Consider the following 25,467-nt stretch of genomic DNA (forward strand, 5'->3'; position numbering starts at 1 on the left):
TCCCTGTTCACCTCTGCACTGCTTTAATCCTGTTAGATCCCAAATGGCGTCCGCGGGTGTTTTGCAAGCCTGGGGACTGGAACACCCAGGGCCGTGCTCACTTGTTGTGCACGGCCGCGCACTTACCATGCACGGCGACGGCCCGGTGAAGGGGGTCCATTGATGTGACTGCAGCAGCTCCTCTCAAAGAAAACACCCCGGGCTCCATTTTCTCACACGCCACACTAAGCCTCCCTATTCAGCCGCCAGCCACAGAGCCGCAAATCCCCCTCGCCTGGCCCTTTGTCTCTCAATTGCACGCTTTCAACACCGTTTCAAGGCGTCCACTATGGCTCAACATAAAGATTCCAAATAAATAAATAAATTAGGAAACGGGCAGAGCGGTTAACAGTGGACCCTGGAGAAAAAAAAAAAAAACTTTGGTGTGGGAGAACGTAAAACTTTGCAGCAGGGTATGGTGGCTTCTGTCGAAGTGCGGGGGATTCTGAGATGCTGAAATTAACCTTAGCAGAGATATGAAGCCACAATGACTTCTTCAAGGAAGTCACAGTGTGGAACGTGGTTAAACTGGCATTCAAGATTGAAAGCAATATTCCATTTGTGTACTTCAGTGTTACGCAGTGATTTTAAACGTCTGGTAAATTTGAACTTCAACTGACAATGATTTTCCCTGATCAATTAACCCATTAGAAGGTGTTGAACACAAACAATGCACAGACAAAGGTTTATGACAGAAATATTTGAGAACTGCATTCACAGAAACCCCGAATGTTCCACCATCACATATCATTAACTTGTATCATTTGATTATTTGTAGACGAAGAGTTGCAAGCCAGTAAATACCAATCAGTTCTGCCCTCACATAGTGGTGCTAGAAATGGACCAATCACAGTGCTTTTCCGAAGAATGTGCCCGTTTACATGGAATCATATGTGACTTTGAATCACGCATGTGCCCGATCTCTCGTGCATGACTTAACCCTTTAATGTCAAGCCCAGGGGAACCAAATACTTGAGGTCAATGCAAAGCTGATGCAATGGTTACACAACGAGTTCTGTTGAAGCGTCTGTTGCTGGCACAATACAACTGATCTGATGAATGCCGATTGCACAAATAAAAGCACAACTGACTAAAACACTGATGAATTTTCTCTGCAGAGCTAGAACGTGCCTGGCTGCATCCACAAATTAAAAAGTTTTATAATCTAACCTCATACCTTGAAAGCACAATGAGGTTAAATGCATCATCAAGCTGTAAACTGCTGCAAACCTTCATAACTCTAAAAATACTCAGTAGAAACCCAATTTACAATGCAGATAATTAAAAATATGAAATATCTAAAATAAAACACATTCTTTTAAATATTCCAAAGAAAATATCTTAGCGTCTAAAAATGGAAAAATATTCTTTTATTTTAAAAACAGCACCACTGTTACCATTTCAACTGTGTAATTTCAGGTATTCAGGCATGTACCATTTCGTGGTTTATTAACTGCTTGTCACCGAAGACGTTCTCATTCAGCTCAGCGGCTCAGTACCGTTGTCCCCACATTACTGCAGTGGAAGAGACTTTCTCCCATGTTGTGCAGTGCTATGGACATGCACATGACCAGCCTGGTACCTGAGCACCACTCTCGCCTGTTACAGACATGCATTGGACTGCAGCTGCTGTCCTAGTCCTGACCTCTGACCCAGGAAGCATTGCTCAGTCTGTCCCGCGGTCATAGCGGTCCGATCCTCTGAGCCCTCATCCCTGTCCCGGTGAAGAGCTCCCGGTGCAGGGTTGGGCCCTCCGTGAGAGGGGCGGAGGTCACAGGGGTTTCTGGTACTTGCTCTGCATCCACACACGGCGCATCACCACCTTCTTCCGCCTGTTCACCTGCAGACGCCTGTCCTCCAGGTTCTGGACTTCCTTCAACCCGGCGCTGGTGAATAAACTATGCACTTCATCTGTAGAGGCAACAGGGTCTCCGCATGTTAATTATCCCATTCCAGCACCTTGTTAACTGCAAGTACAACCACCTCTCTGCTTAATCAACATACCAGCTTATGACCCCCAGCTTCAGAGATAGACCTATTATTGTAATTAATGCTTGGTGAAAGACTCTAAGATCAAGATACCTTTTGTGAAGAAATAAACACAGGTTCCATCTCCGCGGGAATAGAAATTCTCAGACAAGCAGCGGCCTGTTAAACAAGAAGATTGTTACAATCATCAGAATGCCAATTTCATGGTGAGATCACCAACACACATATAATTACAAGTAATCACAATTAGATTAAGATATGAGAAAATCTCACATTCATCCTTCACAGGCCTAAGAAACCTGGCATTCCCAACACATTGTACCTTTATAGGCAACATTTGAATAGCAAATGTACGAAACCCCAGTCCTGAAAGGCCCTGATCACAGAAATTTAGTTTATATCTATCGTATTTGAAAAGCGTGTGCAGGTATACTTTCCCATCTGTCTATCTAATCAACTATCAGACAACTAATTGATGGTGCTGGCTACTTAACAGTGCAGGAGCAAGGACAGCAATACAACATTCAGCTCTCCAGGTCTGGGGCTGTGTCCTCTTAAAGGGCACATAGTTACTTTTGTAATATCCATAATAAAAAAAAAAATCATATTTACATGCTGTGTACATCCCAATACTTGATAGGAGATCATACCCCTTTCCAGGAAGAGCAAAGTGGAAGTAACAGATTTTGAGGCAGATATTTTGCAGTGGGCTTCCACCTCTGCAAAACCCCCACTAACCCATCTCATCATTACTCACACTGACTCCATCTATCCGTACATATTGCGATGGATGACAAGTGATACATGAGTGTGGAAATGGAATATTGCTTGATCAGTACACAGTGATCTCAGCACTGAAACACTGTTTGTACAGCTTTTCGAGTCACTTTATTAGATTGCTTGCACTGTGTTGCTCTGGATCGGGGCCTAAGATGACAAAAATGTGAATGAAAATGATCAGTTTGATGCAACCGTCTCATTTACAGAAAACTCAGTTTTCCCTGGGGAGGACACAGAGCATTGCACCACAGACCTGTCCTTGTAGATGATGGAAAACTGCAGGACCTGTCAAGGTGGTTCATGGGAACTATTCTGGGAAAGCAATACTGATTACTAGATAACTTAATTAGCCTCCATCAATAATATATTGATACTCTCTGACTATGAATACATTAACTTTTTGTGAGATCCCTGGAGATGAGTGATTAAAACTCCATTGCCCTTATAGCCTAAACACACATTGTGCAATTTTCCCACTCTGCTTCCTAACTGAGGACCAGACAGGGCTGTGCAACACCCCATGGCATGACATGTCACCCAGAGAAATCAGCCAACAGCAGATGCTGTCTGCAACACTAAATGTAAACTAAAAAAAAAAAAAAAAACGTGACGTGATTATTTATTTAGATTCTTTGTGGCACATGGTTTCATTTGCTCTGTAGTGCTTTTAGATTGTAGGCAGGAAAGCTGGTGCACAAAATGGCACCTATCCTCTGCACGGAACAGACATGCGTAGCCGACCACTGCACCACCTCCCCTCACGGGCGGAGAGTCCGAACGCATTCAGCCGCCTGGACAAAGAGGGTATGCTGGGACATATATTCACTACAGCGCCACCCAACAGTTTAGCAGAAAAACACCGGTCCTGTTTAGCGTAACTGTATACTGCAATGTTGCCCTTTGATTCAATTCATTTATCTGGCAGATCCTTTTATCCGGAGTGATTCATAAGGCTAATATGGCAGAACATATTAAACGCCTCACTGTGGATACAAAAACAATAACACTGATATAGAGACGCCAGAATTACAGTGGATATGCATTTGGAAAGCCATTAGTTTCTTTACCATCGGCCATTATTGTGCTGTAAACTGTCACTGTGCATGGGACCTGCAAAGACTGTGTCTTAAATAGTGTGTTATGTTAAACAGTTGCTGTAACCAAAACAGCAGTGCAACGACAGACATTTTCTCTTTTCTCGTGTTATCTCACTAGCACACCATCGGCTTACACTAATGATGTACATGGTATAATTTCCACAACACCCAAAACTGCTTAAAGGGGTACCGCTGTGGTCAAAGCTTATCACATGAGTTTGCACCAGTTACGCTGTCTGCGATCTCAAAGCAAAAGAGAACCAGTGTAACACTGCAGTCCAAAAATGGCTGAAAAATAATGTTCTACTACTGCAATCGATGGGCAGCTCTTTCTAGTCTTTTTTTGTGCTTTGACAGCATTAAAGCCGTAGCGTTAGCACTCCTCTGGCCTGATACAGATGCATGGGCTAAGATACTGAAGGGAATGATTAAAGCTCAGGCACGCTAATGATTGATCTTCCAACTCCTTGCAGGGCCTGTCCTGTTTCAACTTAGAAAGATAAGGGCAAACAGTTAGCTGGGACAGTCCCTCTCCCTAATCACGTGTGAGGGATATTTTTCTAACTGATAGCAGAGAGCTAAAGTACTAGCGTGGACAATAGAGATAAGATTTATTTGTGTGTGTGTGTGCGAGTGTGTGAGTATAATCGTGTGTGTGTGTGTGTGTGAGTGTACTGAAAGGGAGTCCGTGCATATTTTGCAAGAGGCAACTGAAAAGATTAAAGTTCAAATCACTGCCAATATCGTTGGAGCTCCTGCAACACATACCTTCTCGCAATTCTAAAGTAATTAGCAGGGGCGTTGTTAATAGCACCTTGCTCCCGTATTGCAAATGCACCTGGAACAATGCTGGGAAAAACTACCTGTTTTAAACCGAAGCTGCGACAAGTCGTATCTGCCATAGTCTCGAAACAGGAACAGCCCTCCAGGCTTGAGGTAATGGCTGAGCCGATTCAGAACTCCTTGCATTCTGCCGACAAAAGAAGGGAAAAATAAAGAGATTTTATTCATGGCGGAAAACGATAAAATGGATTAAGTATGCGTCTGAAATATTTAACGAGCAGTTTTAAAACCTTCTTCGCAGGGCATTTTTATCGATTTTATGTCCTCGTTTTCTGTTCAGAATCCTGCGGCGAGGCCGAATGCGAGCTTGTAAAGATGCCTCAGTCAGTGCAACATGGAAACAGTCACTCCATAAACCGACGTATCCGTATAACAACACAACATTAAGTCATGTCGGGGGGGGGGGGGCAAAAGTGTGACTGTTCTTCCCCTCTGTACAGAAATACAATTACCATCTGCACCTGGGAGGAGGAGAGTGGACAGGGTGCCTGCCAGAGAGCTACATGAGCACTAGATGTGGTCCACAGCTCTGTCCTCTTTATATCTACAACTAATTGCTTCTCCAATGAACTGGGAATGCAAAACACTGGTTCAAATGAGCCAAGCCACTCTGTTTAAGATCCTGGGGTCTGCACTGCTACTGGCCCATCACCAAGTGGAAATGCGGATATCCATATGCACAAATACACGGATATACACAAGGCACCTCATGATACAAAGTTATGTCAGTAAATCTACGGTGCGTGAAAGCAGAACGCATCAAGCGTGTGTGAAATTCTACAGTTTCAGTTTTTTGGGGTTTTTTTTGTTGCTTGTAGGAAAAAGACATGACGTGGCCGTGGAACTGCTCCACCCTGTTCATTTGTACGTCTGAGGGAGAGGGAGGGGGGGAGTCAATCAAAAAATATGACAGAACAGAAGAAAAGCCATCATGGCTTGCTGTGAGAGCTGGCTGGCGGCCAATCCGCATCCAGAATTCCAATCAGCTGATTCCAACCGGAGGCTTTTGGGGGCGAAGTGAAATGTCACAGCTCATTACAAAGAGCGGCACGCCGAGCGGTCTCCACAAAGAGGGCTCGAGGGGCCGGGTTCGATCTCAGTGGAAGCAAGGAGATCACAAACAGAAAGGACCTTTGGCATGAAATATGTGACCTGACGCCGTTACAGGCACGGAAAAGAGGGGTGGTGGGGGCGGGGGGGGGGGGGTTCTCTCTCTCTCTCCTCTCATTCTTGCGAAGTGATCGTAACAGGGCAGGGCAACAGGGCAACGTTAAGGTTTCTGCACGGCCTGGTCCCACCTCACTGCCACCACTGCACCACCAGCCCATGAGAACAGCCCCGAGTTAAACGGTCAGTCACAGCACAGCGTGCGACCCGCTCAACACCAGCCCTCAGCTCAGATCTGAGCGCTGACGTGGCCTCCTTTAACTTAAACGGCCCTTGATTTTCATTTTCACCGCAGACCATATAAATGTAGAAATGGCTGGTTTAGAGCGCACCTCTGTTGGATGAGACAATGAGGCAGCACACATATCCACATGGGGTGGGGGTGGGGGGGGGGGGTGTATAATGAGGTGCAGGCAAAGCTGGGAGAGGGAGGGGAGGGGCAGGTGATGAACGAGACTTTGTCCCCCCTGACCTTCACCTACCGTTCAGGGTGAATGGAGGAGAGAACGAAGACCAGCAGGATGATGTCGAGGCTCCCGGGTGGAAAGGGAAAGAGGGAGGCCTCCTCGCAGACGTCCTGAACAAAGGCGTGACACAGAGACGGGTCGTAGGCAGGGTGGGCCTGTGCAGGGGGGAAGGGGGGGCAAGGAGGGGGTCGACTTAAAACAAAGCACCTGAAAAATACTTAAACATCCACTACACACAGGAACACTGACACTCAGAGGAGGGGTATGACTTAAAACAAAGAAACCTAAAAACACCTAAGCATTCACTACACCTTAGCATTGGCAACACTGTTTTAAGCCAGCCTGCTCCTGCGGGTGTCAATGTTGCCGTGTGTAGTGTACACTGAGATCTGTTTTTTTGGTTTCTTTGTTTCAAGTCACCGCCCTTCTATGAGTGTCGCAGAAAGCAAAAAAAACAACACCACCTCAGCATCTGCTGCACACAGGAACACCATCTTTCAAGAACAACTGGAAAGGGCAATTCAGGCAAGACAGGAAAATGAGGCCGCGAGTGATTTTCTCATCTCAAACAATACTTCATCTCAAAAGCCTCCGTAAGAGTAAGACTCTTCGTGGGCCTCGTGCTCATGAAATTTGGCTGTGTGCACGTCACAAAAAAAAAGGCAGATTCAAACTAGCCCCTTAATCACACAAAACATTTGCCTAACCAAATGTTAGAGATTGTTCAGATGCTTATCGACCTCCGTGGCACAGCGGAAAAAATGGACATGGTGGAGTAGACAACTTCCCATAAAGCATTCGCTGGGTTTTCATCGACAAAACTGCATAAATAAATAACTTAAGGAGCCGCGAAAGAAAAAGCTGAATATTTCATATCTCGCGCACAGAATGACTGTTAAAAAGAGAAAAGTCGCAATTCAGGTTTGGAGGTTAATGTGTCCATATTCCCTCTCATTTTGTCTCAGCTGCTCTCAGATTACATCAATAGCCCAATTCCATTTGGGTAAAAAACGTAAGAAAGTACAAATACCCTTATGCACCTGCACACAGATAACCTGATTTCAAGTCATGAGATGGGTTTCTATGGAAACTGAGCAGCATACCCAGAGACGTTGTCATAGCAGGAGCTTAAAAAAAGTAAATCACCACTAGAAAATGCCCAAAACAGAACCTACTCAGAAAACACCCAGGGCGCCTACTCACCCACATACACACACACACACACACACACAAAAAAAAAACAGATTAAGAAGCTCATCAGTAATTTTGTATCAGAGATTTCACACGACAATATATAACGCTACTGCGCAAAGCAATTCCTTGTGCACACTTTGCATTGAAAACGTGTCAAGACTCCTTATTAGGTTTACCTACACGTGGATTTTATTTTCAATGCACAACCTCTGTATCCGACGTAACAAAAATGTGTACCGTTATCACGGCTAACCCCTTTACGTCTGCTTTTTTTGTTTTTGGGGGGGGGGTTGTAGTGTTTGGTTCGTACCTACCGACAGAGCCCACACAGGCTTACAGTACTATTTCTTGCACTGAGGAGTTTAGCTCCTGCTATTCAACATGAGTACAGCCTTCCCCTCAGGACTGCTACTCAGTAATGAAGTCAGTCAGCTCGCTGGCTGCTGCCATTTGATAAAAGGCCCGGCATTCCAAGAGCATCAAATGTCCGCTGGGCTGTGAAGCAGGCAGACAGAGTTGGCAGCCATTTTGACAGGATGACATGTCGGTGGCAACGTGACTGTGAATCGGCACAATAGGGGCAGAGAAGCCGCGGTTTAACCGCGTTTGCCCCTCCCCGGAGAGAGGAAAAATCACACACATGGTCCTCTCCTCGGGGCTGAGGGTATGAGTCTGTCTGTAATTTCCTCTGTCATAATGTTTTATGTCTTTCACAGGATTTGAGCTCCCTCATTTAAAATTTTACATGCTGAAGAAAAACAGAGAAATCACGCCAGGTTTGGATTTGTTTTGGGACTCACAGCGCTCTGATAGCTAAATAAAAACCACTATTTTCTTTTCGTGGGCCATACAAATATGGGGAAAAAAATCAGCTTTGGTACTGTGTTTGTAACCAAAGCTGTTGATTCCGTTTGCAATGGAATTAGATTAAACATGAAGACGTTCTTTCATAACATGAATCTATCTAACTCCAGCCTGCACTCAACAGCTCTGGAGACGTACCCCCTGCATGCATCTGCACATCAAAACATGCAACACACTATTTTTGTGAGGGTGCGCTAATAAAAGACACACACACTGGGATTCCTCCACTGAAGGTCCTTTTGTCTCTGCCAATAACGAGCAGCGGTTTCGGAGTTGACTCCCATTCCCACAGTGGGAGGGGCAGCCGGGAGGAAGTGCGGCTGTCGCCGGGGGCAACAGAGAGGCACATTGCAGAGGGTCGGGGCTCACCTTGACCAGCTGGACGGCGCGTGGGGAGAAGTCGCAGCAGTAGAGGAACGTCCCGGAGCTTCAGGAAGAGAAACACGTTCAGTGACAGGGGCAGAGACATCGCATTGCACTGCATCACAGCTGCTTAGAGGATGCTCTTATCCAGCGCAGCTTACACAGCGTGCAGTCTTTAACGGCATCCATTTTAGACAGACATTTGAGGACCAGGTCAGTAGGCCATATTAGACAATGAATACAAAAGAAGAGAAAAAGAGAGAAGAGAGGAAAGGCTGGACACTGGAGGGAAAATGAAGGATCTCCAAAGGGATAAAGCACGCCAGAGGCTGCTGATATATAAGACCCATTCTCAAAGAGCACATCCATTAAGGGTTTTTTTTTTTTTTTTTTTTTTGAAAAGACCAAAAAAAAAAAACATGAGAAGGGACGGGACGGGCAGGTTTCTAAAGCAATGGAATGAGCCCGTTAGCTAGCAGCCCAGAGGGAAAGAGCTAGTGTTTCCTACTCATACGCGGTGACCATACGGTCCTCGGGAGGAACGGAGCTGGAGTCACAGGCCAAACTCTGCGGACGGATTTGGGTGAGCCACGATTGCCTCATACGACAAAAAGGCTCTGAGGGAAAAGGCCAAATTCCTGCTTGGTGCTGGGTAAGACCAAAGCATGTGATTAAGTCAGTCAAGTCCAGCAGGCCAGACCATGACAGTCAGATGTACAACCAGAGCGTTACAATATGTAAAAATAAATACAGAAACATCTGACTGGCGTGTAAACGGTGATTGGAAGCCTTTCATAATCCTTTCTAAGCCCCACCCACCGACACTCAAAGTCAGGCCGCTCACACAGGGGAATGTGCGGCTTTACCACACCACCCTGCTACTGTAGTTCCAGCAGGAAACTCGTACCCAACAGCAGGGAGGGAAGGCCCTGCCCTCTTAATCTGAGGATACATTTCCAAAAAAATTAAGCAGGGAGGTCAAGGGGAGGTAAAGACTTCCTCAACATTAACTAGAGGGTGGAAAAAAAAAAACCCCACAACACACATTTCGCCTGTCCCTGCCAAAATCTTGGGGACAAAATGTTCCTGTGAGGGGTGATGTCACACGCTGGCAACGGTCCTCTGTATACGGTGGCTAATCCAAGATCAGTCCGTTTCACATCAGCCTTTTCATTCAGAAAAAAAAAAAAAAAAAAACACTCAGAACAACAAAGATCAGCATGTGTGGCTGGGCAAGCAGCTATGCCAGAGTCGTGAAGTGAGAGACCCAGCTAAGACACGAGCAAAAAAATGAGGCTGTGCCGAACCAGCTGTGTTCGTTTAAATTGCTTTCCATGCAATTTGCATGCGGGACTTCCTGATTCAGCGTTTCACAGAAGCGAGACTGTGCCTCACGGTGAGGTGACGTTGGCCGGTATCTTTGATCTAAATCAATCAAATGTCAATGTGTGTTTATTTCTTAGGTTCTACACTAACCTCGCGTAGAGGAACATTTACATTTACATTTATTCATTTGGCAGACGCTTTTATCCAAAGCGACTTACATAGGTTACAGTTCTTTACAATGTTATCCATTTATACAGCTGGATATTTACTGAGGCAACTGTGGGTTAAGTACCTTGCCCAAGGGTACAGCAGCAGTGTCCCAGCGGGGACAATGTCCTATGCAAAACGATCTGAAGTGGCTCTCCCTCCTTAGGACCACGTACTACAAAACCTGATAGCCTTGTAGAAACGTTACAGGCGATGCTTCGTTCGTTATTGGGCAGCTGTTCCAGCTGTAACATTTAGCATGAATCAATATTTCATCAGTTCACTTTGATTACACGCACTTTGTAACACAGAGGAATTTGGAGGAAGATTTAAAACTCGCTTGAGGACATTTACCTCAGTGGCAGCTCCTGAGGAAACAGCTTGTAGGAAAGCTAGAATTTATTCAAATCCACACGCACGCTACATTTGACAAAGTAGTTATTTAGGCCTGTGTGACATTTATGCGATTGATTCTCGGAGTATAACGCCCTCATAAGCGGCTTAATGTTACACAAACGCTTCATTTGGAGTGCCACTGACGTGGATGGAATTTGGGTAGCATCTGCACAACAGCCAATATAACATTTTTCCTGTCACAGCCGATAACACACCTTTCCTCCTTCACAGCGTTATTACAGTGTCAGTTGCCTTTGGAATTCATCCATTAGTAATCTGCTCAAAAAAAAAAAACTAAACAGAGTTCCTTGTTGACTCAGATCCAAAGGCTGCGGTTTCACAGGCCAGTAGAGATTTCTTTTTTCCCCTGTGTGGCATTACAAATATGCAAACGGTGTGGGGAAATATTTGAATACCTTCAACACCGAAAGATTTAAGGACAGGGGCCTTATGTTTAACTACACCTCTGATTTAAATAAAGAGGCACCTTGCTTAATGATTAGCCCAGACCATGTGACTCAAAAAAGGATGGCCTACTCCCTGTATATTTCAGGGAAATATACGTCACAGGATGCATGCCAGCCAGGAAAAGCACCAATCCTGTAGCCACAATGCACGTTAAACACATACCTGGGCAACTTTGCATTACATGACATAATGGGCTACATAGACGGCCATAGCATGGATGACACATGAAGCATTAGCAGGATTTCTCTTAGAGCGAAATGCAGAATATTTGCTTGTTTGCGGCTATTCATCATCGGCTCAAAAGCTCCTGTTGTGGAGCTGGTGGGAGGACAATGGTGACAAACCCCGGCATGAATAGAGGGCTTTATCATGTCTACCGTAAGATAAACACAGGCCATTCTGACATGACCTCATTTTATGGCCCTTGATATTCAGAGAGAGCAGCTTCCTGCTCTCCTCCACCGCCGTGTGTGGACTGCTGCTACAGAAAGCATGTTCCTCCACAGCCCTCTGCTAAGCTGGCTAAGTACTGTACACTGCATTCATAATGTCACACTACGCTCAACTCGCATGTGAAGAGCTGCTTATTCTCAGTTATCTGCGTTTACAGGTTTCGCCCATACCTGGGCATCATCAATCAACAACCGTCATTATCAGAGCCAAGGGAAGTTCAGGGAAAATACAGGCACAATAGAAACTGCACACAGTTAATATTCACATGAGACCGTGGGAAGAGTGGGCTTTGAATAAGTCATGAGTGCTGAAGAAATGTACAGTAAGGGGATGGACTTCTAATACAACAGTACTGCAGACGCAAGCATGTTATCCTATCATACACTGTTCTGACATATCGAGCAGAAATGCAGCAAAGCAATACCACAGATACTCTATATTATGACCAGATATACATCTCCAACATCCCCCTCTGTCCTGCATCCAGGAGGTTTCCTTCGCTGTGTGCGTCAGTACGCTAGCTAGAGATGTTCCATCTTAGACCACACCCTTCAAGAAGGTTCAGAACACGCCAGCAAGTGACGGAACTTAAAGCATCAACAAAAGCAGAGACCAAACTCTGAACGCGAAGCACAGCCAAGCTGACTATCTGGCCAAAGCACAGAAAATCAGGCATTACTGCAGGCCGCTGGCTGGTGGCGCAGAGCGGCGGTTATTTTTCAATACTTACTTAATGGAACTGAGGATGGGAAACACACTGTTGCCCGCGCCGCATCCGACCTAGAAAAAGAAGGTTGAGTTTTGTACGAGCACCCCTTTACCACAGGCCAAAAGCATTCAGACGAGTCGTTAACACGACAGTGAGTCACGCTAATAAACACCTAGCCTTAAAATCCCATTAAAACATAAAAACTCTACATTGCCATGCAAACGCTATTACACACGGATTCATTACTCATTCACACTCGCTGTCCATTTCAGACCCGGTGGAGAAACAATTTCAACTCTGAGGGACTTCCAGTGGGCCGATCCAGGACAGATTTTGGCCTATCCCTGCGTTTCTCTGCAACAGCTCTCAGCCTTACACCCAACACAAAAGACAGCCAGCAGGGGCAATCTTTTGGGAAAAAAAAGGGGGGATGTGGAACATACCTCTAAGATCCTGAAGTCTGCCTCACTGCCGGGGAAAGCGTCGGCCTGGCTCCCCGTCTCCCCCCCCTCTCTCCTCCCCCCGCCCTCACGGCCGCCCGGGCTCTCGCCCTCGGCTGTGCCCCTCAGCTGAGGTATGGATGCCCCCCCACAGGGCGGACCGGGCCCGGCGGACAGGAGCTCGGGAAACTCCTGGAACAGCCAGGTCCGATCCTTGAAGAACTTGTCCTGATGCATCTCGTAAAACCCATCCCAGTACAAATGTGCATTTCTGTCATAATTCACTGCAAGGAGAAACAAGTGAGAGGAGTGATGCCACAGAGAAGGAGTTCACTCTGAACTACATACCCAGACCTGTATGGCTTTGGATTTCAGGTAAACACTGATGCAATCCACAGTCACCTGTGTGAGCATCCGGATGGAGCAACAGTTTGCAAATATTCAGGAATTGGGAATAAGTGAAGCTGAACCACCTGATATTTGTTGTGTGGACCAAATCAAAGTACAACGAATTACTGAAGGGTACGTTGTTCTTGCAGATGCTCCACTTCATCAATGTCGATCAAACTGTTTTACAGTTGTTATAAAAGTCTGTTTTACAAAGAGTCACTTTTTCCCATCTGGTATGTGCATTAGGAAATATAGTTCATAACATAACTTAGTTCATAACAAAACTAAGTTGGAACAAGTGGCCAGTCAGACAAGCAGGATATTCACCACGTCTGTCTCTCTTTGTTTCCCCAATTAATGTGCAACAAGGTTAAGCAAAGCCTTCTAAACAGCAGTAAAAACTGCTTCCAACCACCCACATCATTTGCGCTTTCCCAAAACAGAAGTGGTTCTGCCAGGGCAAATTTCTTCATTCAGTAATTCATGTCTTCTACTTGAGATTACAATGTTCAGTTGGAAACTTAGGACACGAGCTGTAATTTGCAACTCAAGGCAAAAAAATAAATGCGATTTTGGTTTCTTTGTGCACATCCACATACTCTATATCTCTATTTGCACATATTCACTTTTGCTCTGTTTCAAATACATGTCATATTGTGGATTTATTTTGTATCCTTCATGCTGTAAAAGACCAAGTTTCAGATATAAAAATATACATACACATTGTGTGTGTATACACACTAATAACATACACATACACTATCAAATATTTTTTTTTGAACTGCACTGACTGACCGACTGATTGCAGATTGATCAGTTTCACACTGCTACAGACCTCAGCTCACCTTGTTCCTCTGGCGGGATCCTTACGCTGGAATTTTTCTCCACCTTCTGTCTTGCATTCTCTTTATCCTCCTCGGACCACTGAACATGATCCCTGCAAAAGAGAATCCCAACTCCTCAATAAAAACACTGTGGATTCACACAGCTTCAGTCTGTTAAATCACCACGAAACAATGTACCCAGGCATTCAATGCAGCAAAGTCTTACACAAAACAAAAAAGGATTAGTTGGGAAGGAATCAGCATTCAGCTCCACCAATAATATGCAAGACGAGGTGAAGACAATATGCCTTTTCTATTCCTCTGCATATCTGCTATGTACAGTACACAACATTATTATGTCAGTTGAGGAGAAGCCACACAGCCAACGCTTCCCACGAAATAAGAGTGTGAATAAGAGTGTCTGCTAAATGCCAGTAATGTAATGTAATGTAAAAACAAATAACTGATTTGGACACAGCCAACTGAAATGGCCTCGCTTATTGATAAGGCTTAAAATTAGAGAGACAAGGATCCTCATGCACACATTTAAGCAATTAATGATTAAACAAACTTTACTGTAGGGGACAGGTGAAGCCTCTCCTTCACAGTCTGCTCTCCATGCTTGAGTGAATTAAAACAGAAATATTTGCATTACATTATTCTCATTTAGTAAAAACCCATAATCCAGAGCGGCTACCACAGTCGCCAATTTCTACTTGTTATCGAAATTTATACAGCTGGATATTTACTGAGGCAATTGTAGGTTAAACACTTTTCCCAAGGGAACAACAGCAGTGCCTCAGTGGGGAATCGAACCAACAACCTTTTGGTTGCAAACCCTGCTCCTTACCACTGTGCTGCACTGCCTCATCAACTAATACATAATACTAGTGGATGTAAACTGTTCTTTGAGAAATCCTGTACATTGTTTCTGGTGGATGATGCTGACGTACCACATGTTATGCTGGAAGATGTGGTCAGGGTTGGTCAGTATCCTCGCCCCCAGGGGAGCTGGGGGTCTGCCCTCTCGGCTGCTCGGCCTGCATGGGACCCTTAACAGGGACCTCACCACAGAGGCAAGGGGCAAACGACTTGCCCTTCGCATCCCCACTCCTCACTGAAAAAGACAAGACAACAAAACTCACCTGGGTGCTTTTCTGCCATTTCAGCAAATTTATCATCTCATCGTCATTACATTACATTACATGCATTTAGTAGACACTCTAATCCAGAGCAATTTCCAAGTATATCCATGCAATTTAAACGAGCAACAGTGTCAGACCAGGACAGGTCAATTACAGTCGCAAAAGAAACTGGCCAATTCTCTGAACAACAGACAATACAGTTCATTACCTGGAGCTACTAATCAACCAAGAGACAATTTGCTTTAAATGTAAAGTATAAAGACTACAACTGGCAGGGCTGAGAGATCCAGATAAAGTGGCAGAACTGTTTTCTCACAGTTCAGCAAAGGTGTGCTAAATTCACCTCAAAGATCTACCTTGCAGGCAACAACACTCTGAGAATGTATAATTATATCTGTTCGAAATTTCATTCCATTGTTTATAAAAATCAGATAAAACTGGACAAAACATCCTCTTATTTTTAATTTGTCTGTCATCATGCTGCTGTACAGCGTTTCTGGTCTTATTTCACTCAACTATTGTATGATGATACTAAAGTCTGAATTCTCAGCTATATGCAGGTAATTTCTTGTACAACAATGTAAGGCCAAACATCATTGGAAAAAACAATCGTTTAATTGCATAAATGTAAAACTTTGTTTTAAAAATTCTTTAATTTCACCATGGTTGCTTATGTGCAACGGTCTTCCTCTTGGCCAGTTGAAAATCCATAGAAACCGTAGGAACCCTCACTATCAGTGAAGGTGATGGCAAACAGAATTACTTTTTAACCAGAACCACGTTTCCCAGCTCAGAGTAAAGCACACTTCAATCAACACTAAAATCTCAGACCTCAAAGTCTCTTGCCAACTAATGGGAGATATCCCTCACAATCTCGTTCCACCACTCAATGAAAGATGAATTCCCTTCATGCTGCATACACAAGATGGAGGACAGAAAGAAAAAGAAAATGGCTTGGAGGAGCTTTGCTCTCAAACAAGCAGATCTTCTACAAGTATACGTATACTTTTATGTACACATAAACCACAATATTTAGAGGTGAGTAAAACTTTTGATTCCTATTAAGTGTGCTGAATAACTGTACTGTTTCTTTTCATACGAGAATCATGCAAGCACACTCCACAGCTTCTGAAATTACAGTTCAACTTTGTAAGGGAGGCAAGGGCAAAGACAAGAAATGTTACATACATTTGTCACTGTAATATATGTTTATGTCTGTATATCTATGAATACGCATGTGTATGTAGGCCTATATGTATGTATACATGCATAGATGTACATCTAAACGAAAAGCATTGTTCATATCGACTTATTTATATCTGACTTGAGAAAATACAATGCATGTACACCTCTCCATCAGTGTTTTTTTTCCCTGAAACACCAACAACCACTTCTGCCTATGTTAGTCTTTGCCATTCTATTCTATTCAGTTCAGTCCTCTTTGCTCACGGGCGCCGCCATTTTTTTCTGATTTGACACAAGTAAATGCTCTATTGGAAATCAGACGTGCAAAAATACTTGTTATTTCTAACAACATAAGAACGAAACTGCAAACTGAACTCCAACGACAATCTGCTGCGTATCAGAAAGTCAAATTACTCGGAGAGTATTTCAAACATATCGTAGCTTGAAATTAACCATTGTCTTAGGTCAGTATTCCACAAAGGACGGCCCACTGCTGAACTACATGTTCCAGCATGCATCAACATGGAGACCGCGACCGAAGCACTTCCGGCCATCACAAAGCTGCAATGTGTTATGCGGACACAGAGGCTCAGGACAGTTAGCTAGCGGCTATGGATTCAATGACTTTAACGTAAAATTCATTACACTGACAGTGGTGCTGGCAAGCCATGTGATATCGTAAGCTAATTAAATAATGGATATAATTATATAGGGTCATAACAAAGATATCAGCCTGGCGACTCGACAAGCTAGCCAGTTATTTTCCTAAACGGTATAGCCAGCTAATCAGCTATCCCTGGAGTTAGTTAGCTAGCTAGCCAATGTTAGCCACATTAAATCGGTGTTTGTCGCCGGCTAGCAAATACTTTCGCTAGTTATCGATGGTTTATTAGCTATAACTGTGAACCGAAAGCTACTTGTGTTAGCTGCATACAACAACGTTTGCTAGGTAGTCTGGTTGTAGATAGTTAATAGTCGCACAGAGTTTTCAACAGTCGATATTTGCTAATTAGTTATGGGTAGAACTATTACTAGCAATATAAACAGTATACCCATGACATTAGCCACGTACCTCTCGCTTTCACATACGAACAGGTTGACTTGTTTCTGTGGCTTTATGAGAAATTTCTGACGTCCCGGGCTCGAAATGGACTCCAGTTTCGCAGCGTGCTCGGAACCCCCATCACGCAATTCAGTTATCCTGGCGCGCCCCCGAGCGAGGTCACACGCCCAAGCAGCAAGAAAAAATGCCAGCATCTACATGCAGTCGAGAAAAATTGGACATTTTTCCAACGATGCCGGAACATTGCTCAGAAAAAATATGAATCTGCTTCGGCAAATTGTTCTTCAGGTATTTATATCCTAGCTAGGTAACGTGCTTAATATTCCCAATTTTTCCCAGATGCAAAAGGAGTTCAGTATTTTTTTGCCTGTAGGACACCACTGAATTCATAAAAGTCTGGACAAGGCAGTCAAAGTCCCCGATCGCATACGAGTGTGGGAGAATTTACTTGGAAAATTACCGGTGCTGCTACAGTAGGTAATGTCCTTGATTTGAACAAGATTTGACTTAGTATTTTCACTTGCAAATTCATGTTTTCTGTACCCATTCAAATACCCTTTGCAAGCCTGTGTTCATTTAATGTAATGCTTAATTGTGGTAATATTGTTTAACTTTTTGGGCAGAAATACCCAAATACGTACAATCCAAAACACAAATATTGCTTTGTATTTCCAGTATCCCTTCAAAGCCACAACACCTTTATGAATTACCAAAATGCACTAAGGCAGAGAAGTTGGAAGATGCATTACTGTGCCAGTGCTCCCTTGTAAGTTAACTCTTTTTTTACATTCTTATATTAATGTTAAGTGTGTTAATATCTGGGAGGGAATTATGACACATAGGAGTTAGAGTCCTTGCAGAGGAACTTTGAGGGTTCTGTAACAATGGGCCCCAATTTTCAATCCTAAATTCTAGAATTGCAGACCAGATTTGAACCCGTGGGCCCCTAAGTGCTCACAGCAGTGTGTTTCAGTGGATTTGGTTTCTGGTCACTATATCACGTCTTTTTATTTCTGCTTTGAGACCGTAAGTATGTGAACAAAGTGGGTCTAGACTCGCTGGGTTCCACCCAATTAGCATTGCACATGCTGACTGGAGGAACATATCTGTCCGGTTGAAGTCTGCTCCATCACAACCTTTCACAGCAGGAGAATTCCTGAGATGTTGGTCTGGAAATAAATCCAGCTTCTGATCCGGGTCATGACTTTACCTTGTTTTTCCGCTCAAAGCTAGGTGGCAGTATTGTACCAAACCAGACACTCCCTATGGCCGTTCATAGGAAGTTCAAAACAGGCAGTTACATTGTCATTGGGTATGTATTCAGTTTGTATCATTTATCTTCTTGTTTGTCTTTACAGGGCAAAACACTGCCTAAGCCCTCTGACCAGAAACCATGTCTCCTGGCACTTTCTGCCAATAACTGGTTATATCGCTTCTCAACAGAGACAGGAGAGCAGCTGCAGAGAGTATACCTCTCTCCACATCACAAGTTCAGGTAACTGAGTTCTGTTTAGAAGCGCGGTTTGCCTGTCTCACTACCCGGGCAGAAGTTAGCGCTATGTCAGTTTTGCTACTGTTGCGTTTTCAGTTTAAGGGTGGGGTCTTTTTTCCGTGTACGCATGCCAGCTGTCTGATGACTCACAGGACTGTGTGCTGTGTGCCTGGCCAAAATGAGAGACATTTTCGCTGCGTCAGGATGATGCTTTCGTAAGCATGGCGCTGGCTTACGAGTCACGGGCTACTGAGTTTTTTTTCGGGTGGGGGTGTTAAATGTGTGAAGTTAGCACATTTTCTTAACTGGGTTTGTAGTTTGGAACTGAAAATTAGCCATTCAAATCCAGAAAGGTCTATTAAGTGGTATTTACATGTATATGTAAATGATCCCTCATCTGTATGACTTGTGCACCTTTGGTTTTCCTATGCACATTCAGTTTATAATTATTAATGACCCATACAATGACAGATAGTGTGCATGCAGTACATGATTCATATTGTCTCTGAAAACCTCACCATTTGCAGTTTACTCAGGTTTGAATTGGAACAAGGGGTTTGGGTTTAAACATTAAAGTTATGTCTTGCAATAATGTTCCATGGGAGTCACTCATCATTTCAACCCATGATTCATTTCAACAACAAAACAACTTTGCAAACACAACAAAGTAAGCAAACAGCTTAAATTAACTAATGATGATGTGAAAATGTTACAGTTAAGCATTCTGCCTTTAAAACACTGCATGTTTTTTTTTTGGGGGGATTTAAAATTTTTTTCCTTGACAGATACCTTGGGTGGGATGTCCCTCAGGAAATGTTCTACGTCAAATCTGTCCAGAATAAGCAGATCCCCATGGCAAGACAGGTAGAGGATACCCAAATATTTGGAGAGTTCAGAGACTTGGGGTCCTCTCACGATGACCCTCGACCTCATTAACATTACATTATTGGCATTCAGTAGACACCCTCATCCAGAGTGACTTGCGTAGGTTACAGTTTTTACATGTTATCCATTTATACAGCTGGATATTTACTGAGGCAGTTGTGGGATAAGTACCTTGCCCAAGGGTACAGCAGCAGTGTCCCAGTGGGGAATTGAACCGGGAGCCCCGTATTCTCTTCTTGGTAGTTTTGGGCGTTGAGAGTTTTTCGGTCGTATTTCACAGCTGCGCCTGTTCCCTCCCTGTCTCAGAAGCAATATAGACTGTTTGAGATTAAAGCTATTTGATAACAAATTGCTGATGTCTCTAAATTGATAATAACAGTGTCAGTAGGAATTAATTTGTAGAGCACCATTCACAAACACAAAACACTGCACAGGTTTAAAGTTAAAAAGTTCTTTTTAATCAGACAAGCGGAATAAAGAAAAAAAAAAACTGTAGTGGGTAATGCCTGATCAACTTGTACGAGTATTATGGATGAGAATCGGGTAAAAACAAGAGACAGGAACAACACATAACACATATGATAATAATGTGTTCTTCTCCACCCTCAAAGACAGGCCTTGAACAGACTACTCTGATGTACCTGGCTGTGTTTAAAGTTGCACCCCTGGAACTCGTGGGCGTTCTGGAAGTCGACAAAAGGGTACGGCTGTTTCCACCCTCTCAAATAACGCTCCAAATGTCAGTGGGTGGGTGTTGGTGTCAGCTGCAGCAGGATCACCCTGTCGTCTACGTGTCCGTAGGTGTTTGGGACCACTGTTGTGGACGTGATTCTTACTCAAGGGGTGCTGGCAGTTTCCCACAGTTCTAAGGTGGTGAGGCTATACAGTTTCGAAAACATTGTACAGAAGGTAAGCATTGGGCATCATCAAGGGAGTTTTTACACCAATAATGCATACCTGTGTCTGGAAATGCTTCGACCTCTTTTCCCCTTTGACCATTGACTGCCATGGTCCTTGAAGTTGGTAATGAGACCTTTCTGCTTTCTATAAAAAAAAAAAAAACACGCATTACATTATTCATTTAGCAAACACTCTTACCCAGAGCGACTTCCAGCACAAGAGAACAGAAGTGTATCTTTCGTCTTTTAAGCAAATCAAGCATTACCACTAATCTGAAACTAGACTGCACCTAAGTACAGTTAAAATGATATTGTCTTCAATACCTACAACACAAGAAATACTACAAGTAAATATGCAGGACCTAGGTGGGGAGTGAGATAGAACTGAACAGATTCTGTTGTCCTGACCCCTGTGAGATGCTTATTCCACCATTGAGGCAATGAACTTCCCACAGGGGTCAGGACAGGTATGAATAACAGTGTTGTAAAGAGTGTTCATTTCATTTGTATTTTTGAGAATCAGTTTTAGACCAGCATAGCTTTTTGCAATGGCGTTAGTGCTTGTTTCTCACTAAAGTAAAACCTCATGGCGTGCACAGCGTTGAGGGGTTATGATCGTTGTTCTCAGTACAAGACAAAGGAGTTGGTGCTTGGAGAGCAGTGTGAGTGGAACGGGGTCAGGGGAACAGTGGGAGAACCCCCCTTTGGCATACCTGTGAACATACACATTAACGGTAAGGAGAACGGTATATTTGGCAACGCTGTTAAAATATTTTAGTACTCGTGGACTCATGGAATCTCTCTGACTCCTGATCGATCACCTTTACCTGATCCCACAGGCTGCCCCCCTGTGCTGTTTGAGGTGTCCTGCTTTAATAATGGCATTCAGATCGGCGGCCACCCATGGCATTACATCTTCACCCCAAACAACAAGAAACACCAAGGAACCCATCACATCTGCTCCCTCCGGGATGATTCCCTGGTAGTGACCTCATTTTACCTTTTCTAATTTTTGACTGGGAGGAGCTAAACTCTTTGCAGGATCTGTCTTTTTTCCCTGTTGGTTTTTTTTTTCCTGAGCATTTTCAGGTGCAGAACATTTGTCCTTCTTAAAATAGATCAGCTGTTTTGGGACCTAAGCTTCAGCAGATGTTTTTGGCAACCAGTCCATTCGCCTTTCAGTGGAAACGTGTGATTGTGTAACCTGTGCTAATCAAGATACATCGTGCACATGTCTTGAATCAAAGTAAAGCGCACAGAATTTGAAGGATAATGGAGTATAAAATTGTTTCATTTATTTGCGGCATGGTCTCCAAACAATACACTATGATACCCATTTATTGATTTAGTCACCCATCTAACCACTCAAATCAAATGCATAATGAGCATATCATTCTTTGTCCAGTCACTGAGAACACAGCTCACGTGTCTCTCTGTAAATAATGCTTTTAACCGAACACAGATATTCTGACAAGCGTGTTCAGTAATCCTCTTTGCTGTTCTTCATTCTGAAGGCTAAAAATGGAATCCAGGACATGAAGTGCTGCTCACTTGAATCGGACTGGATCTACTTCCATCCGGATGATTCCGGAAGAATTATCCATGTTGGACCAAGTACAATCAAGTGAGTAAAAGAGATCCATTTGCAAAGAATTCAGACTGACAGCAGGTGGTAAATGCAGCCATGTAACTGTAAAATCATTGGATGGTTTTGTTTTGATGGGATTTTTTAAGATGCCGTTTCATTAATGTAAATATTTCCCAGCAAATGTTTTTCTGCTGTTTTAAACTGAGCTTCATATGCCAGATGTGGTGCAATCCCGACACACTTCTTTCCATCTGTGGTGCAGTGTTGGCCTTCTCACTGTTTTTTTGTTGTACACAAAAGACAAATGGACCATTTTCACAATGTGATCATCATTGCTTTAAATAAGAGTCCATAAGGTTTATCTTCTATTGTTTCCAGTGTGCTGAAAATCCTGAGCTCACAGGAGCCCCCTCTGCAGTCTGAGGTCGTTCCAGAATTTTCTATCATGGCTCATCGAGACAATAATGTGAGTAGAATCATTTGGCATTGTAGAACAGACATGCCATAGGATTTTCATACGTTTTAAAAAAAAAAACTTATCATTGACTTATCAGTATCATGTATATGGCTTTCTCCAAATACGGTGTATGAAAAAAAAATGTCACTTTCAATACTCTTGACCTTAGTGTTCACTTACATTTACATTACATTTAATCATTTGGCAGATGCTTTTATCCAAAGTAACTTACAAGTGAGGTAGAGTACAACACGTTCTCAGGGCTCACTTGAGAATGCGGCTGAAAATTGTATTAAAGGAATAGCAATTTGTTGTACAGAGATACAACAAAGAAACATTTAAAACTCGACTGTCAGCAGAATCACTGTATCCGCATAGTCACTGTAATCCTAGAGCCAAGAGTGACAAAGAAACAAATGCATTATCTCTGAGGGTTCTTCCTTGGATGGTGTTCAGACCTTGTGTAAGAACTTGTGTGGGTTGTCCTCAGTCCAACAATATATCTGTTCCAAAATACAGTTCTCGCCCATTCACATTCCAGTTGTGTCAAGGTTCCTCATGGTTTACACACCTCCACTAGTCTTTAAGGTTAGCTCATGACAAATCAGACCTAATCCTACCCCCCCCCCCCCCCCCCCCCCCCCGAATTCGAAAAAATTCTCCATCAGGTCCACAGTAGCCCTCTCTTTAAATCCTGAATTCGGGGTCACACGCAAGCAGGTTTCACATTTCATCTGACTATGTGTAGACAGATTCTAGTGACAAGATCTAGGTTATTTATTCTAAACAACACAGTCCCCTCACGGGGAGTTTGGCTCACTGAATATTGGGGCGATTCTCCCTCAGAAATGGGAACAAGCTGAGAATGTTTTTTGAGAATGTGGCCCATGTGGATTCACTCTCTCGCTCCACAATGGGTTTGCAAACAAACTAGTGAGTAAATCGGCTTCTCCTCCCTCTGTCACCCCTAGGCTGTTCCCCTGGTTAGCGTCACCTCCTCGGGCAGAATCGTCAAGAGGAGATTTCAACAACTGGACGATGACCCAGAGCAGGAGGTACTGAGAGAGGCTGCAGCCAGTTCTGTCAGTTTCCTGAGCTCAGTTTCAGCAGCAGTCAGAGGGCAGGAATAACATCACGTGCTTGTAAATGTCAGCTTTTTCTTGTTTATCATTATGTTTAACAGTAAGCCTTTCTTCTAGCAATGTCCCCAAGGGACCCAAAGGACCCAAAGAAATTTCTCTGACTGTTTTGTCATTTAACACGCATGGCTTGAAGCTGAAAAGGATACTGCGTTTTCCGGAGGAGGTCAACAAGCATTTGTTAAGATGGATGTACCAAGTGCGCACCAAGTGAATGGTGTAACTCATACAAGGCAGACATAAGGACGCTTGGGCTGTCAGACCACTTTCCTTGGGTTTTATTTTTCACAAGCACCCTAGGTGCTGTTTCAATTATTTGTGAAAATATTCTCGGAAGAACTGCTAATGAAAAGTTTCCTTGGGGAAGACTATGTGTGTGTGTGTGTGAGTGAGTGTGTGAGTGAGTGTGTGAGTGAGTGTGTGAGTGTGTGAGTGTGTGAGTGTGTGAGTGTGTGAGTGAGTGTGTGAGTGTGTGAGTGTGTGAGTGTGTGAGTGTGTGAGTGTGTGAGTGAGTGTGTGAGTGAGTGTGTGAGTGAGTGTGTGAGTGAGTGAGTGAGTGAGTGAGTGAGTGAGTGAGTGAGTGAGTGAGTGAGTGAGTGAGTGAGTGAGTGAGTGAGTGAGTGTGTGAGTGTGTGAGTGAGTGAACGTACTTCCTTTCCTTATTAAGTTTCCCATTCCATTAGACATTCAGGCTGGTGGAATACGAAGACGAGCTTGACCTCCTTGCAGTTGTGGAAGTGACCCACAGAGAGGATGAAGGGAAGGCTCATGTTGGTCTCCATGACAACCAGACTGGGAAGTTAATGAAGAGGCTTCCCCTGATGGAATCCTGGGATGTGGTAAGTAATAATAATAATAATAATGAGCAACATTGGCTTGCCTGCCCATCCATTGAGTTACAAAGTATTGTTTTTTTTTGGTGTAGTATCACTTGTTCTTATTAACTGATAAGTGTAGTAGGCCAAACTATTTTTAAGCAGGTGGGTGTGGTATGGTGAGTTCATTGATTAGTTTTATAGGTTTGCATTTGTCATTGTATACATTAATGTTGTTTTTTGTTCCTCTGTTTCAGACTTACAGTCACGAGTTGTTCTTTGACCGAGACACAATTGTTCACATTGAGCAGGGGAGGAATAATCAGTTCTTTTGCCATGTCTACAAAGTCGCCTGTAGACAGCCCGACTGAAAGCACCTGTGAAAGAGGAAACAGGACTTGACATCTGGTGCACTGACCAGTGGCAACATTGAACCGAGGGCTGGGTTAACTTTTTAAATGTTAGATTTGTATACGGTATTATTTTTCTACTCTTGAAACCTGAAATACCTTTTTTATATAAATTTGGTGCTTGTTCTCTTGGCCTGTTCTAATTATTTCTGCATTTAAAGCATTCTTCTATTTAAAACGGGGATATTCGGAAAGGTTGATTGACAGTTTCGTTGTGTGAATATTATTGACATTAAAATTGTTATTATTTGTTTCTCCTTGTGTGTGATTCTCATAAGTATAAAATGGGAGGTATGGACTTCGGGTTTAGCTGCCGCTTGAGGAGATTGCTAGCGCTTTCGGAGTAATGATTGCTTGTGCGTCAGACTGTCGA

General features: G+C 43.6%; 2 protein-coding genes across 2 annotated transcripts; one reads left to right on the plus strand and one right to left on the minus strand.

Moving 5' to 3' along the window:
* Positions 1-1,553: 1,553 nt before the first annotated feature.
* mettl8 (methyltransferase like 8) lies at positions 1,554-17,494 on the minus strand. Its single transcript, XM_036545829.1, has 10 exons — positions 17,419-17,494; positions 14,970-15,133; positions 14,038-14,129; positions 12,806-13,086; positions 12,384-12,433; positions 8,810-8,867; positions 6,398-6,537; positions 4,769-4,875; positions 2,122-2,187; positions 1,554-1,950 (listed from the first exon to the last, which is right to left on the minus strand). The coding sequence occupies exons 2-10, from the start codon at positions 15,119-15,121 to the stop codon at positions 1,811-1,813; spliced, it is 1,086 nt and encodes a 361-aa protein (XP_036401722.1). The 5' UTR covers positions 15,122-15,133; positions 17,419-17,494; the 3' UTR covers positions 1,554-1,810.
* dcaf17 (ddb1 and cul4 associated factor 17) lies at positions 17,031-25,271 on the plus strand. The gene is made up of 14 exons (XM_036545830.1): positions 17,031-17,697; positions 17,783-17,886; positions 18,085-18,175; positions 18,768-18,904; positions 19,687-19,765; positions 20,398-20,487; positions 20,588-20,695; positions 21,314-21,419; positions 21,525-21,667; positions 22,200-22,309; positions 22,652-22,739; positions 23,702-23,785; positions 24,553-24,708; positions 24,942-25,271. The coding sequence occupies exons 1-14, from the start codon at positions 17,494-17,496 to the stop codon at positions 25,053-25,055; spliced, it is 1,614 nt and encodes a 537-aa protein (XP_036401723.1). The 5' UTR covers positions 17,031-17,493; the 3' UTR covers positions 25,056-25,271.
* Positions 25,272-25,467: the final 196 nt, after the last annotated feature.

This window comes from Megalops cyprinoides, chromosome 14 (assembly GCF_013368585.1).
Source record: "Megalops cyprinoides isolate fMegCyp1 chromosome 14, fMegCyp1.pri, whole genome shotgun sequence".
Lineage (NCBI taxonomy): Eukaryota > Metazoa > Chordata > Actinopteri > Elopiformes > Megalopidae > Megalops > Megalops cyprinoides.

Coding starts and splice junctions, on each gene's coding strand:
- mettl8 (XM_036545829.1), bottom strand. CDS start 15,121: ATGCGAAGGGCAAGTCGTTTGCCCCTTGCCTCTGTGGTGAGGTCCCTG. Junction 8,868..12,383: donor CCCATCCTCAGTTCCATTAA/GTAAGTATTGAA, acceptor CTCTTCCTGAAG/CTCCGGGACGTTCCTCTACT. Junction 4,876..6,397: donor TCCTCCATTCACCCTGAACG/GTAGGTGAAGGT, acceptor TTTTGTCGGCAG/AATGCAAGGAGTTCTGAATC.
- dcaf17 (XM_036545830.1), top strand. CDS start 17,494: ATGGACTCCAGTTTCGCAGCGTGCTCGGAACCCCCATCACGCAATTCA. Junction 17,698..17,782: donor TTCGGCAAATTGTTCTTCAG/GTATTTATATCC, acceptor TTTTGCCTGTAG/GACACCACTGAATTCATAAA. Junction 23,786..24,552: donor ACGATGACCCAGAGCAGGAG/GTACTGAGAGAG, acceptor CCATTCCATTAG/ACATTCAGGCTGGTGGAATA.